Source organism: Aspergillus candidus (assembly GCF_002847045.1).
Source record: "Aspergillus candidus strain CBS 102.13 unplaced genomic scaffold BDW47scaffold_16, whole genome shotgun sequence".
NCBI classification, from domain to species: domain Eukaryota; kingdom Fungi; phylum Ascomycota; class Eurotiomycetes; order Eurotiales; family Aspergillaceae; genus Aspergillus; species Aspergillus candidus.
The window spans coordinates 405997-422259 of record NW_020194021.1 but is presented as its reverse complement, the minus strand read 5'-3'; the positions used below and the strand labels follow the sequence as shown (position 1 = coordinate 422259).

At 50.4% G+C, this 16263-nt stretch overlaps 4 protein-coding genes across 4 annotated transcripts; all 4 read right to left on the bottom strand.

The window, feature by feature from the left end:
- Positions 1-3131: 3131 nt before the first annotated feature.
- On the bottom strand, positions 3132-5588 carry BDW47DRAFT_116954 (Rad21/Rec8 N terminal domain protein; the record flags this gene model as incomplete). Its single annotated transcript, XM_024815008.1, has 6 exons — positions 3132-3881; positions 3933-4989; positions 5062-5196; positions 5262-5402; positions 5469-5505; positions 5570-5588. The coding sequence occupies 6 exons, from the start codon at positions 5586-5588 to the stop codon at positions 3132-3134; spliced, it is 2139 nt and encodes a 712-aa protein (XP_024673073.1).
- A 1161-nt stretch (positions 5589-6749) lies between these two features.
- argEF (bifunctional acetylglutamate kinase/N-acetyl-gamma-glutamyl-phosphate reductase) lies at positions 6750-9826 on the bottom strand. Its single transcript, XM_024818415.1, has 3 exons — positions 7184-9826; positions 6873-7113; positions 6750-6817 (listed from the first exon to the last, which is right to left on the bottom strand). Exons 1-3 carry the CDS (start codon positions 9617-9619, stop codon positions 6762-6764), a joined length of 2733 nt encoding a protein of 910 aa, XP_024673072.1. The 5' UTR covers positions 9620-9826; the 3' UTR covers positions 6750-6761.
- A 3173-nt stretch (positions 9827-12999) lies between these two features.
- On the bottom strand, positions 13000-14492 carry BDW47DRAFT_104193 (SNAP receptor SNC2). Its single transcript, XM_024812274.1, has 3 exons — positions 13898-14492; positions 13444-13675; positions 13000-13381 (listed from the first exon to the last, which is right to left on the bottom strand). Exons 1-3 carry the CDS (start codon positions 13997-13999, stop codon positions 13362-13364), a joined length of 354 nt encoding a protein of 117 aa, XP_024673071.1. The 5' UTR covers positions 14000-14492; the 3' UTR covers positions 13000-13361.
- Positions 14493-15398: 906 nt separating this feature from the next.
- BDW47DRAFT_104191 (uncharacterized protein) lies at positions 15399-16263 on the bottom strand. The gene is made up of 3 exons (XM_024812273.1): positions 16097-16263; positions 15841-16025; positions 15399-15771 (listed from the first exon to the last, which is right to left on the bottom strand). The coding sequence occupies exons 1-3, from the start codon at positions 16132-16134 to the stop codon at positions 15644-15646; spliced, it is 351 nt and encodes a 116-aa protein (XP_024673070.1). The 5' UTR covers positions 16135-16263; the 3' UTR covers positions 15399-15643.

Below are 16263 nucleotides of genomic sequence, written 5' to 3'. Positions count from 1 at the left end.
GTTCCAGCCTGGTATGTGCGTGTCGCAGAATAAGAGGGGGTGGAATATCCTCTGTAAACTCCCTCTGCCAACGGACCTGGGATCATCGCTTCTTAAATAATGCTGTAGATCCGGGTCCCTACCCCTCAACATACCGGGATCCATATACCATCGCAATTGGGTACATCGGTCTTCCACTAGAAATGTCGGATTAGATACCGGCAATTGCGCAACAATCTCTTGACATGTCTAGGCCCGCCGGCGGGGTGATCCGCCTGGTCCGCGGTTGCTTCCACAAGTGCTGTCGATCAATGGTGGACTAATTCCTCAACGGCGTTAAGTAAATTGCGCATGGTTAGCTGTGGCTTGCTATTTATTAGCCGACCCTTTGATGGGCATATGGCCGTCTGACTTTTTGGGTGAGTTTCGGAAGTTGATACACCATCAAAGCAGTCCGTCCCGATTGGAAATAGGACAGCCGTGGTGCTAGATGGGGTGGCAGAAGTATTGACACCTACTAGGCCTCCAGTAAGGCATATAGAAAATGTCATCTCAGGGGAAATGTGCATTGCAGGTCATGCGGGCGGGATCCACAGGGTTGCAATGCGGAGCAAGCCTCCGTCAATCAAGCTCAGGGTTGGCGAAACACTTGGCATCTAGGCACTTTGCAGAGATTAATAACATTCTCACCATTCGTGGGATTTTGTCACAGGGAGGAGAATGCGGGGCATCGATTACGCTTTCAAGCACGCAATCCGTAGGTAGTCCGTACGCCGCTTTCCTTGGCAGGAGAAGCGGCCCGAGGTCTGGCATCTTGCGGGGCGTCGAGGTCATAGTTGAAGAATGCATAGTATGGAGTACAGTATGGCCTCAACGTCTATTATTTGTGATCCCTATTAATGTGGGATATATGGGCCCAAGAAACAGTCTGCAAGATGGAGCCATAAAGATTTAAGCTGTGGCTGGTCGAATTATGACACTGCAAATCTCATAGTTGACAATGGTCGATATCCAGCACCTGATCTTTGTCTAGACCGGGTCTTACATCCTTGACTTATTGATATCTCCTACGTGATTGAATGAGTCTACATTCTCAGTTGCATATTGGCTTGTTCATCTGACTCTTGAAAAGCAATCATGGTAGGGTTGCATCACAGATTTTGGCACGTCGCTAATACCCTGGAGATGTCAGTTCTGAATGCGCCCTCGCGTAACCGAACACTGTCTGATGCATGCGTGCCTTGAGTTGAAGGCGTAATATTGCCCATTCCAACCCGCGCCCTCTACACTAGCAGGTCGGCCGGGGTGGGAGTTTCAGGTCTGTTGTGGAAACTGTGGGGATTCCTTCTGATTCGGTAGACCTGGTATTATCTCAGACACCTGGATTGAAATCTCGATCGGGCTATGCACATTATAAGCTTTGTTCATCAATTTGAGTGAACAGCTGGTGCATTGGTTCTATACTGGCGCACCCTGATACCCTAGGCTGGTATTAAGGAATAACTGACTTGACTTTGGCTTCGCTGAGGAATTAATCTGGCTGCATTGATTGATTCGATTGATTCGACAATCTCTTAGAACTAATCAGAACATTAAATGGCAGAAAATTCATACTATCCAAGTATGCAGTTCATGTTTGTGTAGAGCTTTGTCCGTATCATCTTATCAAATACGAACTCAAGCCATGAGTTCAGAAAGGAGAAAGACTGCCTGTCTTTTTCCTAACCTTCGATAGCATGGTAGGCGGGTCTTGCTTCTTTAGTTACCACAGCGGGGCGGAGGAGCCCTTAGAGATGACACTGGTGGAAAAATGATTGCTTCCGTGTGGGAAAAACAGTTGAAACAGTCTGATCAGCGTCACAAACCATAGCAGACAAGATACATGTCGGGTATAACAGCCAGAGTAAGCGATACACCAAACTTGGGTCAACGTTTTGGCGTAGCGGTGTTGAGAATATATTATCCATCTGTGACTTCATTAGCCCCAACAATGACTATTATCTCTACCCCGAGACAATGACTCCGACTGATGGCATCACCCTAGAAATGTGTGGCATCACAAACTAACCATGCCCCTCGCATGCTCTGCTTACCAAACCTTCGATGGTCATTTCGTCTCCCTTCTTTTGAGCGTGGGATTGACCTGCAGCAGCTAGGATGCAGCCAAATCACATCCAAGGCACGACGAACGCGCAAAACGTCTCTACCACACGCCAGACTACCATTGAACTCCGGGCACACCATCCACGAAAACGGCACACTCACACCTACCCGCAACTCATGCGGCCCCAGAAAGAGGCGTAGCGGAAACCTTTTCAGGCCATGTCACATCGGGGAAAGTATCTCAATTAAATTTGTGCGAAGGCGTGGAAACTACTAATCTTTGGGCAAACAACATGCAATCGATTATACCAATCAACAGCATAATCTGGGTTAGCGGCACAAGGACTGCTGCATACTCCGAGTACAGGATTTGATCAACTCTCTACATTGATGCTCTTGTAGCCAAAATTTTCAATAATGCTGATTTATATCCAGTGTGTCTTGTGGCGCACTGTATGAGATATATGAGTGAAGTTTAGGAAACAGGATGCCTGACCTCGTCAGATCAAAGGCAGCTCGTGTTGTCTTATTTCCAGTAGAGTGCCTGCTTCAATGCATGGCGATGCTCTCATGAACCTTGCTAAATGGTATAGAGATGACTAGGGGTATGGTTCTCAAATAATATCATTATATGTTGGTTTGGGATAGCTTGGGAGGTGACAGGAATGGGGTTCCGGCTTCCAGTAGCCCAAAGAAAAGCTGTGTTTCAAGTGACTATATTTTCGGTGAATACCACCTATGGCTTACTATTATGCAGGAGTTTGGTAAAATTGAATTTTCAATTGTATTCTCCCTGGTGGTGATTTTTTTTTCTTGCTCATGCACATGCTATCCCTCTTATTAGCTTCTTCTTGGGTGTTTCATTTTCCATATCAAGTAGTGTAGTGAACTACATGAGATAGAGACCACAAAGTTGGAAAAAAAATCAGATGAAAACAAAGAAATTATGATAAATCACGAGTAAGAGGGCAAAGATGTTAATAACATAACGGGAAGAAGAAAATGATATACTCCTACAAGTAGTCACGTCAACGTCATGCTTGCAGTGGCTACGCTCCCAACAACTGGAGATGAATCTCCCCATAGCGGTACCGTGTTCCATGTTCCTCGCTACTATGATCTTCGTAGGGCTCCTGTGCAACAATTATGAAGCCCTTGGTTGCCAGGGTGAGTGTATGCATAAGCCCATGTGTCGCTACAGCACGAGAGCTACTCTCTGGAGGGATGAGCGCAGAAAAGGTGATTTGTTTCACTCCAGAAGAAGCAGTACCACCGGGTCCGTGGGTGGATGCTGTCATCTGGCCGTCAATTTTGACCGTGAGGAATTCGAGGAAGTTGACGCTTTCCTGGTCCAGTGTGGAGAGGTGTGTATTTTGAGAATCGAGTTGATTTCGACCCTGGACGCCTTCCACGCCGGCATTTTGATCCGAGTAGTGATTTGTCTGGAGATAATCGCCCAGGTCAAGGTCTTCGAGATTCGCCAGGTCGTTGGCTTCGAGATCCAAGCCGGTCAACGCGTCAATGTCGAAAGGAAGGCTGCGCCCGGCGAGTGGGCTTGTACTGGCTTGACTGCGTGATCTTCCGCCTTGCAGCTGAGCAATATCTAGATCTGTTCCAAACGATCCCACGGAGTGCGGCATGGGTCGGGACGATACGTCGCTGGCGCTTCGAAATCCGCGGAATGCATTCGCGATGGAAGAGCCGAATCGAGAACTCTGCACTGAGGCAGTGACGTTCCACGGCATTTGGGAGTGTCCGTCGTGAATCACCGATGACGCTTGACGGCCGATCTCGACGTTCTATAATGTGGTTCAGAAAACAGTATGGTTGAATAAACAGGGATTGCATACCTCGCGCCAGAAGTCCTCGTCCTCTACCTGTTCACCGCGGCCCATTTCCTCCTCGTATTCCTCCTCCTTTGCACGTACTCGCCGTGCCTCGGAATCGGAGTCATGTTCCAGCTCAAAAGGCTGTTTGCGCTTGAGTGTCTTTCTCTGGGTCTTGCCACTTAGAGCCTCAAACAAGGCGTCTCCTGAGAAGCATTGCAAAGGATGCTGGTACTGCGAGGCGCCTACCCCAGCACCAACAGATCCTATACCAAGACCATACACCCAAAGAATAGCGTTCTTCTTGGCCTGTGCTGACTGTTTGCTATAAGACTTTTGTTTCACAGCAGCAGCCATGTTCTCTACATAGCCATTATTAAGGCCTGCCAACTCTGTATTTCGCAGTGCGATCTGTTCGTCAGAGAGTATGGGTCTAGGTTGGCGTTTGCCACGGCCTGTAGATACCCTATTACTAGCCTGGGCAGTCTCAGTCTCCACCTCCTTTTCTTCCAGAACAGGGACAACGGGTTGGTCTGTGGACGACTGAGCTCGAGATGACCCGCTAGGCTCCTGAACGACCATTACCATCTCGTCGTCTACGGCCATCGCCTGAGTTGACAAGTCATGCAGCGGGTTATGATCATATTCTCGGGGAATAGGGGTGTCACTTTCTCTGTGCCTAGTTATTTCAGAAGCGCGGCGAGGTCCAAGTTCGACTATATTCCCATCCTCGTCGAACTCAAAGTCCGGTTGAAGCAGGACACCACCCTCCTCAAAAGCAGAAGACGCAATTCCAACTAAGCCATGGCCGCTTTGAACGAAGCCGGTGGCGTCTGTGTCGGAGCCGAATCGGCCCCAATCCCGCATGGCGATATCGCTGGACGAGAAGCTGAGACGAGGGCTGGTGCTCAGGGCAAGTGAGGATTGATGAAGGTCGGGTGTAGCAGGTAGTAACATGGAAGACTGCTGACTCAATGTCTTGTTCTCTGAGAGTATCAAGCTGGACAAGTCGAGCCCCAGTCCAGGAAGATTGGTCTCTGGCAGAAAGGTCGGATCGTAAGGCAATATGAGCTGTTCTGGTCTAGATGTCCATGTCAGATGGCAGGCAAAGCAACTTGAGCGACAAAGTATGGGCTGCACAGGGTTAACAAACCTCGCTTTTCCAGCACTTGGATCCAATCCTCCCCCAGACATGACCCTTAACAGCGATCTCATTCGGTCATGTACAGCCTGGACATCGGTGAGCGTATAACCGCATTGTTGATTGTGGACTCGCGAGACTCCGTACCTACAAGTTTGATCAATCGCGTTAGCCACTCGCATAGAGACATGAAATTCTGTCTAATCGCTTACAACAGGTTCCCCTGGAGTCTCAGCGCCATTGGAGCCTCTGGGTCTTTGATCACACCGCAAGCTCTGGTAACGTCCACATCCAATATTGCCTTGCGGTTCAACTTCCGCGTGATAGACTTTGAGCCTAGAGTCGCTACCAGCCTGAATCCCGGAGATTAGCTACCATTGTCTTTTCCACATAAGAAGCACAAGCTAATCGTCATGTACCATATCGTAGCAACACCATGCTCGGGGGACGTCAGTACTAGATGGAAGGGAACTTGTCAGTAAATCAGACTCTTGACAAGAATCAGAGTATAGTATCTCACTTTCATGGCTATAGAACATCTTGGGTGCTTTCAGACGCGATCCTACGCAAGCGAACGTAGTCTTATCGATGGCCTAGTGGATGAGGGTATGGTCTTCACAACCCGACGCGTACAGCCAGGCAAATACCTCGCGACTCGTACGCGTGTTGCCAGACTCAAGCGGTTCAACGATGACACTGTTCTGGGTGATGGCTGATGTGAATCGTAGTGACTTCACACGAAACTACTTGCCTTTTGACCTGTGAATGGTGTCTCGTAAGGCTGAGCGTGCCGTTTGTAAGACGACTTCAGATGATATTGACTGTGTTCAACTCTGTAACTCGAAAAAAAGGATGCTGATAAAAGTGGAAATAGTAGGAAGATGTGAAGAGAGGAAACAGTGTGGAGGATGAGAAGTGAAGACAGATATTTGCTCAGGACGTCTGCCTGAGGTAGCCAACCAGCCGGCTTGCGATCTCCTACAATTTCCACATCCTAAAGGGTGAAAGATAAGTCCAAGGCCGACAATGCCCATTACTTAACGTACTGTACAGTCCAATACTAATCTAGACTTCCACAAACCGAAACAGAAATCCATCTACAGCCAGATAGTCCAAACCGCAAATGCAAACTGAAAACACGGGGCAAGGTCAGCACCGCTTGAACCCTACCCTAGCAGACAGACAGAAAGAAAAGACTTTTGTTATCATTCCCTCCTCTAACAACCCCCAGCGCCAGCAACATTATCCCATCAGAAAGCCCTACTTTCCCGTATGGGATAAAAAAAATGTAAAGGGGGGGGAGGGGGAATATCCACAAATAGTACAAGAAAGGACGGCCTGGCTTCTATTGGAGGAATAACAAAAACAGTCAAGAAAACAAAACAGCGACCGTGTTTGTTATGGAAAAACATATAGCAAGAGGCGATAAAAGGAAAACCCTTACATATGATCTCCCACCATAGCAATCGACGAAGATGCACGCGGGGTATGATATATGCGACAGATCAAACTAAAGGATGACACATGAAACGGAGAAGGAAGATGGAAAAAAGAGATGGTGCCAAGATAAGCGACAGGAGAGGAAGAACCGTCCGCGACTCAGACTCGAAGAGTGCAAAAGTTGACGGGAGACCGGATCCTGATAGCGTAACACTTCATATACCTGCCCTTCGGCTATACCAGATTTAAACGGGCTGAGACCGGCCGGAAATCTATTCGAGAGGGATGCCGTCGTACTCGCCGTATCCGAGGGCAAGGTTCATGTTCTCTGTGAAATACATTAGTAAAAGCGTAGACAGGATCACCGATCTCGGGAAACTCACGGAGGCACTGGGTGGCGGCACCCTTCAGCAGGTTATCGATGGTGGCACAGATAACAGCCCGCGTACCGGTGGCATCAACGGCGAAGCCGCCGACCTCCACACCATGGCGACCAGCGATATCCTTGACGAGAGGGGGCTCGCCCACAATCTTCACCAGCTTCTCGCCGGCGTACCGCTCGTGGAAGAGGTTACGCACTTCACGGGAGGACATCTTCTCCTTGAGGGGGATGCTGATCGTGTGCTTTAGAAAGGATTAGTGATCGCTCGGACATAAAACCCTATCGGGGAGGGAAAGGGGGGAGATAACATACATGGATACCCTGGAACCACACGGCAACGTGGGGGACAAAGGCAACGCTGGCCCCAAGTTGATAGCCAATCTCCTTCTCGTGGATGTGGCCGGTCAAGCTGTAGGGGATGATGTTGTTGGTCAGGAACTCCACGTCGTTCTTGGGGCTGGGCTTGGTGCCAGCGCCCGAGTAGCCAGAAACACCGAAGATGGTGGGCTGGGCCGACAGGAAGGGGACGAGAGGCGCAATGCCGATCTGGGCAGCGGTCGCGTAGCAGCCGGGGTTGGAGATACGGGTGGCCTGAGCGATGGTGGAGCGGTTGACCAGCTCGGGCAGACCGTAGGTCCAGTTGGCGTCAAACCGGTAGTCAGCACTCAGGTCGACAATCACGTTGCCCTTGGGGGAACCCTGGTCGACGGCGTCCACGAAAGGCTTGCACACGCCGTTCGGCAGCGCCATGACCCAGCAGTCAACGTCGCCGTTCTCGGACATGCGCTTGACATCCTCGGGGCTCAGGTTCTCGTAGATAATCTCCCGCTTGTCATAACCCTGCAGCTGCTTCCCCGCCAGCTCACGCGACGAGACGTGGCGCAGGTCCAGGTGCGGGTGGGCGTTGATCAGGCTGATCAGCGCCTGGCCCGTGTAACCGCGAGCGCCAATGAGGGCCACCTTGGACGGCTGGGTGTTGGACATGTTCTTCTCGCCGAGAGGGGGGTTCGGGTTGGTGGTGACGAACGTGCGCACGGCCTGCACGGGGACCGTGGGACGGCCCGAGCGAGCCGCACGCAGGGCGTTTCCGGTGGTCGAGAAGGTACGCTTCTGCTCCGTCGAGGCAGCGCTGGCGCCAAAGCCCTTGCCGATGTTGGTGGCCGCCTGGGCGGCACGGTGCAGGCGGGACTCGAGGTTCAGGTCGCCAAACATCTGACGGCCGTCCTTGTTGAACTCCTGGACCAGCTGCTTGACCTCCTCGCCGTTCTCGATTCCGTACCAGAACAGGACCTCGCCGTCCCGGCTCAGGCTGCCATCAGCCTTGTCGAAGAACCAGGTCAGGTTCTCGTCATCCTCCTTGACGGTCCAGACCAGCTTGGGGAAGTCCTTCTTGATGGAGGCGAACACATTGTCGGCGACGTTGGTCAGCCACCCCGACTTAGTGATGGTGAAGGTGGCCAGGTGGGCCAGAGGGGTGGTAACATCCTTCTGGGGGGGCAACACGACGGCCAGGGCCTCCATGGGCTCATCGTAGTAGACCTTGAAGTCGCGCTCCTTGAGGCCTTCGACGTAGCGATCGACCGTCGCGCGGGCATCCAGTCCCTCGCGGTCCCGGACCAGCACCTCCTTCAACTTCTCCAGATCCTCAAACTCGGCGAGGGAGGTCTTGGTGTGCACCTTGTTACCACGGCGGATCAGGGTACCGGCACCCGAATCGGTGAACAACTCCTTCTGGAGATCGGCGGGGTGGATGATGGCAACACTGGAGGTGCGCGGCAGGTCGTTGAGCAGATCCTTCATCTCCTTGATCTTCAGGCGAGTGCCGTGACGCACCCACCACTGCTGCATGAGTTGCTCATACTCCTCGTCCAGGTTGATGGCGGAGATCTTCTCGCCCGTGTCGCCGTTGAACAGGCCACCCTTCTCGGCGAGGTAGACGATCTTGAGGGGCTGGAGGGCACGAGCCAGCTCGCCGGCGGCCACGTCGGCGTTGACGTTGAGGACCTGGCCATCCGGGGTCTCGGCCATGGAGGTCAGGATGGGCAGGCAGCCCGCGGAGATGGCAGACTCAATGGGCTTCTTGTTGACGCCATTGATCTTACCCACCAGGTTGTACTTCTGCTTGTCGAGGTAGTCGGCGGAGAAAACGCCCGCGGTGACGGGACGGGCCCGCACCCCCATGCGCTCCAGCTCCTCGATCAGCTTCAGGTTCTCCTCCAGGAACAGCTTCCGGGCCAACGCCAGAGTCTTGCCGTCGGTCACGCGGATTCCATCCTCAAACTCGGGCTCCACACCGGCATCCTCGAGCATGCGGTTGAGCTGGGGGCCGGCACCGTGCACCACAATCGGGTAGAGTCCCACGCCGTTCAAGAAGGCGAGCGCGGAGGAGAGGGTCTCCAGGTGCTCGGTAATGATCGCACCACCGACCTTGATCACGGCGAACTGCTGGGAGGAGACGGAGGTGAAATGGGAGAGGTATTGCTGGACCTCCCGCTTGGAGCCGATGTTGCTCAGCAGCTGGACGACGGTGGAGCGGGTCGACGAGAATTGCGGATCGGCGGCACGGGAGTAGTGACGACCTTGCAGCAAGGGCACGGCCGACGCCCGGAGAGCGTGACGGGCATAGGGAGAGGACAACCTGGCCGAGGAGACGGCGTGTGGTGTGGAGAGGGCTCGAGCGGATTGTCTAGTGGCGGTCGAAGTTCTCCGCACGGCGGTGCGAAGGGAGAACATCTTGTCAACCAGCATGCGGCAGCTTCGGAAGAGAACTAGAGAAAGGGGGAGGAGGGAGAGGACGGGTTGATCGTGCGGAGGAGGGAGGGGAGAAAGAGGAAGCCGTGTATAGGAATTCCCAGTCTCAAGAGGAGGGGGGGAGAAAGAGGAGAGAGTGGAGGGGGAGAGAAATGAGAGAACGAGTCACGAAGTTGAAGGGAAAAAAGACAAAGTGGAGGCGAGAGGATTCTGCCCTTAGTCAGCCGCACCGCCTTTTGACTCTGGTAGTAATAACTACAATACTCATACATCTCTACGAGGCATTTTCCATCTCACTGCAGGAATGGTTCATCTCTATCATATTGGTCGTGTCATTTGCTGTTCTATTCACTGGCTGAGCCATTTACCATCCAATCCCTCCCTTTCCCCTCTGTCTGAACATATGAGTGATTAATGACCTGAATCCACAGATCTTGGTCGCTGGATTCTTGGCACCGAATATCGGAGCCGAACATGGTGACGACTAACGCGGAAAAGATCTGGAAAAAAAGGACAGGGAATTCAGGGAATTTGTGTGAAAATGCCATGAAAATGAAAAGCAAAGAGAAAAGAAAAGAAAAGAGGGGAACAAGTACATCCCAAACACAGTCGTAATATCCAGTCCACCCTATTCATCCCGGTTGACTCTCAATCTTCATTCCGTCCCCACCACTGCCCGAAGCCCAACGGTGTCATTCGTCTTCCGCTCGGAATGGAAATTGGCCCTGCACAGAGCCCACCCTCTTTGGGAAAGATTATGATTATCAGATCTCGCGGTGGTCCCCCGTTGACGAATGATGCTGGCGGATTTCCTTTGGCAAATGGGCCCTCTCGTTATCTGATCTTCTAGCGAAAGCCTCCTTCAGCCTTCTGGTCCACCATAATTCTGCTTCACCAGTCATGAGTCACGACTTGTCGCTCGTCGCCCCATTTTGCTGGCTTGTAGCCCTGTACACGGCGCACTAGCTCGACTCGGCCCAATCCGCGGGCTCTCACTGAGGTAGGGTGAGTAGGGTTTATATTAGGGTATTAACCTCTCGCCAGGTTAGCTGGCGGCCAATTCCGCTCTTGACGTAGGTATGTGGTCTGACATGGAACTAGTTTTCGCGAATTCTCAACACATGGTCATCAAGCAGAGATTTTCACTTCTGATCAGCTCCAGGTCTGTAGCGCATTTGGCGCCGCCGCCATGGCCACGTCTTGGCATTGCACTGGCGATCGGCGGATTTCATCCCTGTTCAAGTGGTTCTTAGTTTTCCAGCCCGGATGCTCTCCGACGGCGACGGTGTCGGGTACTGACTCGATGTGTCGATGTGGCTGTCCATGCTAAGATAAACTTATCTTCTATGCGCGAATCTGTCAATCTCTTAGGAAGGTAAACCATGGTGTAGCCAATGCTTTCTGTCATCAATGATGTGTGCTCCTATGATAGGATCGGTCAAATGACCGCGAAGATTTATACACTTGCCTACTTCTAAGCGAATAAAAAGGTTGCGCTTGACCTTTGAAGCTCTTCTGGGAATGATTCTAGCGTCTACAGTTTCAACGGCACCGCGCCAGGCCCGACGAGTCTGACCCATATCTAACAAGCGATCAAATAACGCGACGAACATAGAGGGGAAACACCGAATACTAGAGCATGGTTGTTTGGTCTTGTTCCTGACATGGTGTTTCTAATAGAACTCGACGGCTGATGCTCTGGTAAGATGGGAATGATCCCAACAATTACGGCTTCTCATACCTATGTCTGGTGAACAACTCGTGGTTGAAAGATTTGATTCTAACGCAACATGCACTGACACAATCTCTAACCTGTGTCCATATACAGACAGTCCATCGAGTGTCACCCTATCCTTGGAGATACATTGTTTTGTGACAGCCACGGTACAAGATCGCATCATGTTAAACAATCATATCATTGATACTAGACTTCAGGTCTTTTGATACTGCCTATCTAATGTATCACCGATTCGGCTGGGCATTATCTCTTGATAGTATTGAAGTTTTAGATCAGCCTCGATTTTTAATGGTCATCAGTATAGATCTATCAACATCATAACTTCCTCTAGATATGGCATGATATAGTAATGTATGATTCCCCTAGCAGCCTCATAGATAACGTTCTGCCCACTGATACCTAGAAGTTACATCATGAAGAGAAGTGGTATTGAAGAATAGGATTGAGTAGTCTGAGACAGATGCCTATGTCTGAGATCGGTCCCAATATCGTCCAGTGTGGACTGGGAATATCAATGTAGTACATCCATAAGCTCCATTCTATACTCTGAGCAAAAGCCTGGTTCAACAACCACAACCAAGGCCAAAAGAAAGATTCTTCCGTAAATGGCATCCCTCTGACCATGTCGTCAGCATGTCCACATATATCCGACCCATCTTGAAACAGGTAAGACAATTTCAAAAATGCCTTACTCAGTCTATACAATATATCTACCGTGTATACCAAACATGTACTATCATTGCTGACATGCATAGTGACAGCTGGAGACACATGCATGTTTCCGTAAATGGAAACTATTTCACATGGGACTAGTAATTATCAAGGCCTTGTGATCAAGTGTCTTTGACCTAGATCTATATTTAGTAGATATACTGATCTGGATATATTCTAGCAGCTTATTGAAGTACGTACGTAGGTAGTTACTGGCAATTCATTAACACGCCAGTCACTCATTCTATTCTATACAAGCACTCCTATACACACACAGGTAGCATAAGCCATAAAAACCATTATATCACCGCTATCGTCCTCCTATATAACAAACAAGGGTACATATTCAAAAACACTTCTCAATACAACAACATCTTACACTTTTATACCCCACCGAGCAATTTTTACAACACTGAGACTCCCCATCAACAGGATAATCAACGGTCCAAAGACAACCGTCCATTAGACTGCCTCGCCTAGAACGTGGCAAACCTCGCTATCACAGCAGTAATAAATATTCGCATACCTCTATCATGGCCCACCACACCGACCCTTCCATGGTCGATTTTCTTGAGTCTTGGAATTGGTGGTGTGGTTGAAATTCCAGACCGGTTATGTTGTCGTGGCTGTGGCATTTGGGAATATATATATCCGCTCATCCGCCCGTGTTTCCAACGCAGGGATGCCACTGCTTTACCGGCAAAGATGGCTGTGGTGGCAGCAGAATCAAGTGTGAAAGGCTTTGACAGCAGTAGAATTGAGTGTATTATTCCATGGCTAAATTTCCATTGTATTCTACCACCGTCCATATTCAACATGGCCGATATAGATGGGCCATCCACAGACAGGCCTGAGGCAACTATGTTCGACTTACGCTTTATCAATGGGGGTATTCACTGTATCGTCGCTGCCGTAGTTGGGAGATTACTTGATCACGTAGGGTAGAACATTCATTATAGAGCTAAGGAAACAGACGGACATAAGAAAGAGACATAAGAAAAAAAAAGAAAAGCGTACTCAAACACAAACAAGCACCGGAGTATCATGTACATCTTCACCGTCGACGGATCGTATGGCATGGCCTCATTCCAAAATCAGATCGACTCGCAGCGCCAGAGACATTCGGAGACCAGATTTATTCGTGAGGACAAACGTGGGTGACGCCCGAGGAAAAAGAAAAGCAAAAGAACACGAGGTATTAATGGCTGAGAACAAAGCTTCAACACAGATGATCCAGCTGGAAAAAACATCCATTCCCAAGAAAAACATGACGGTCGCTGCGTTCGTGGCTTATTTTGTGGTGGTGACAACTAGCGGGGGGACGTTAGCACGGTCGCGGGCATTTCCCAAGGGTGACATGGGCAGGACAAACCGGTAGGGACGATAATCACGACAAGCAGGAGGATGACGCAGATGACCAAGCATACGCGCATCTTCATGTCCTTCCACCACATCTGCTTTCTGACGCGGTTGGCACCCCGACGGAAACCCTGCGCCGAGGTGGCCAGATTATCGGTCTTATCCTGAAGCGAGTCCAGACGCTCGCCACGCTCCGAGACCTTGAAGATGTTCGAGCGCATGGTGTCGACAGTCTCTTGGATTTTCTATTGCGGCGATAACACGTCAGTCTAGGATGCACGGACGACCGGGGTGGCGCGACAGCCATGCAAAATCAGGGGTAGCATCGAGGGGTTCCCAAGTGACCTGAATGGCCCGTAACAGGACGACAATAGGAAATCCCATCCATCTCATCCAACCGAGGCAAACCCGATGCTAATCGTCTCCCTGTGGCAGAATGTACAAAGGGTCGATGGCTTCAAGCTTACCTTGTCAATTTCGCGGGTCTTGGGGTCGCCATTTTGCGCCGTTTGGCCGGGGGCCCCGTTGGAGCCGGAGGGGATATAGGGGTCGTAAGGTGGCTCAGACATGATTCCGGTTATTTAAAAGAAGTAGAAAGATCGAAGTTCCAGTCGTAGAACCTGGTGGGTCACCAGATGATCTAGATATGGGGATTCAGGGATCGGTCGATTTCGCGTAGAGGAGGCCGAGAGAAAGGATCGAAACGACAGGGCCAGTAGCACCAAAAGCGACTCCGGATGAAGGCCAGACTAGTGACCAGAGAAAGTCGAGAGGATCGGATGAAGTGGGATGGAGAAGTGAGGGAGATGTTGTTGAAGTGAAGCTGACAAGTCGCCGCCCGCCTTTGGAGATTACGGGCGTTTCGGTTCTGTCGGGTTCGATCACGTGACCATAGCCACCGTAAATGGGAAGGCAAGGTCCAGGCGGCCAATCCGTGCCCTCGTATAGACGAAACAAAGAGACCCTGAAGTTAGACAGAGACTTTACTGTACAAATATACTCATATATATAAATATATATATACCCGTATATATTTGATAAACAAAAAATTGGGGTGTTAGGAAACTGATCATAGAATTACAAGACGCTGAAATTAGGTAGCAACATAATTATTTATATCTCACTATCCGTGGCTATACAAATAGTATCTGGAGTGGAGCATCGTGCGCCTACAAGTGGCATCATGTGACCTGTCTGGAATCGGGCACAAATTGTACAGACAACGACATGCACGTTATTGAGATAATTGTTGGTGCTGCTTGTACTGGTACAAAGTAGACTGAATACTGGTTGCTCGAGAAACAGGCTGTGCAGGATATCCGACCCCTTCACGTGGCGATCTCAGCTCGGCCACTAGTATACAGTATGTGCCACGGTTGCCAGAGTCGGTCTGAGTCTGGAAGCCGATCAGTGGAATGATCGTGGATCCTTGCCAGCTTGACACTCACTCGTCAATGCCCATCCTTTCGGGGTTTAGCATTCAATCTCTGCTATCTTTGGTTAGCCTGATTTACTGTCCTGGTTGGATTGTCCTCAGTACTCACATCATGTAGGCCTTGTCTGACTGAATATTTTGATCCCTATAAGTGTACTCTGCGCCAGTATCTGTAATTTTGGTAATACACATTCTCTCCTTGGTCGATCAAACGTGTATATACGTTTTAATACACATACAAATAAAATCAATGGAAGGAAAATCAAATTAATCAGAAGAAGTAATCCATCTCCGCCACGCTGACAGCTAATGCCAGCCCTACACGCTGCAGATCGCGCGTCTCAAAACTAGGCTCAGGTCCATGGCGTCACTGTCAGATTTAAATTTAGTACGTTGTAGTTAGCCGCCTAAACTATCAATCCGCGGACAGAATGGTCCTCTGGCAGCAGATCGGATATCACGGTTTCAAACACAGAATTCGGCTGAAGCGTGAGCAGAAATGTGTCGGATGGACCTCGTCGTACATAGAGTTGCTTGAACCTTCCAAGAAAATTAGACTGATACACTTCGTGAACTCATAAAAGCCAGCTTATCGTACAAGTCAAAAGGCCATCCAAACAAAGCCCCGACGCAAAGAGGAATTTTAAGCCTAGCCCGTGGAACACAATTATAAATACAAGATCCGGGCGAGCAGATCCTCACATTTCCAGGCCAAAACGAATCCAACCGCTAACGGCACACACAGTAGATTGAGCGTCTACCGTGGCAGTCAATCAACCTATTTATCCCCCAACAGCTCTTTGCGCATCTCCTCACGTTGTGTACGCGCCTCCTCTTTAACACTGTTGCGCTGCGCTTCGACCTCCGACCGTTTCTGCTCCTGTTGTTCCTGTGCCGCGTACCAAACTAGACAGCAAACACCACATTAGACTCAATCTTATAACAAGTGTTCCAAAGGTGGACGGGACAACGAACTCGACTTATCCGACTTGGACCACTGCTTTAACCGGTTGACGTAGTCATCGAATTCCTGGGCGCGACGGTCGCCCTCTTCCAGGCTGCGCTTCTGCAGATCGGGGTTGTATCGCTTGAAGAGTTCTTCGTCGGTGGGGCGGATGGATTGCACCAGGGCGGGACCGCCGACACAGATGACGATGCCGCTGTAGTGATCATTGCATCAGATACCAGACTCTTAGAAATGGTGTATTGGGATGGGCGGGGTGCGTCTTACGTTCCCAGCATTTTCAACCACGTTCCTGCTCGCGACATGGTGGGGTATGTGGATGTGATGGGAGGTCTTGAATCAAGCCAATGCGTTCTTCCTAAGCAATCGTGAAGTATCTGGAATGGTGTGGTTGGAAGGCTGCTGTCGTATGGGTAGTCTGATGAGAAATGCGC

Bases quoted from the DNA above. Each gene is read 5' to 3' on its own strand.
- argEF (XM_024818415.1), bottom strand. From the start codon at position 9,619: ATGCTGGTTGACAAGATGTTCTCCCTTCGCACCGCCGTGCGGAGAACT. The intron at 7,114-7,183 runs GTATGTTATCTC...TCCTTTCTAAAG, and splicing joins TGTGGTTCCAGGGTATCCAT to CACACGATCAGCATCCCCCT. The intron at 6,818-6,872 runs GTGAGTTTCCCG...TGTATTTCACAG, and splicing joins TGCCGCCACCCAGTGCCTCC to AGAACATGAACCTTGCCCTC.
- BDW47DRAFT_104193 (XM_024812274.1), bottom strand. From the start codon at position 13,999: ATGTCTGAGCCACCTTACGACCCCTATATCCCCTCCGGCTCCAACGGG. The intron at 13,676-13,897 runs GTAAGCTTGAAG...TCGCCGCAATAG, and splicing joins AGACCCGCGAAATTGACAAG to AAAATCCAAGAGACTGTCGA. The intron at 13,382-13,443 runs GTTTGTCCTGCC...TCCCCCCGCTAG, and splicing joins CGTGATTATCGTCCCTACCG to TTGTCACCACCACAAAATAA.
- BDW47DRAFT_104191 (XM_024812273.1), bottom strand. From the start codon at position 16,134: ATGTCGCGAGCAGGAACGTGGTTGAAAATGCTGGGAAC. The intron at 16,026-16,096 runs GTAAGACGCACC...TGATCACTACAG, and splicing joins TGGTTGAAAATGCTGGGAAC to CGGCATCGTCATCTGTGTCG. The intron at 15,772-15,840 runs GTTCGTTGTCCC...TTTGCTGTCTAG, and splicing joins GTCCAAGTCGGATAAGTCGA to TTTGGTACGCGGCACAGGAA.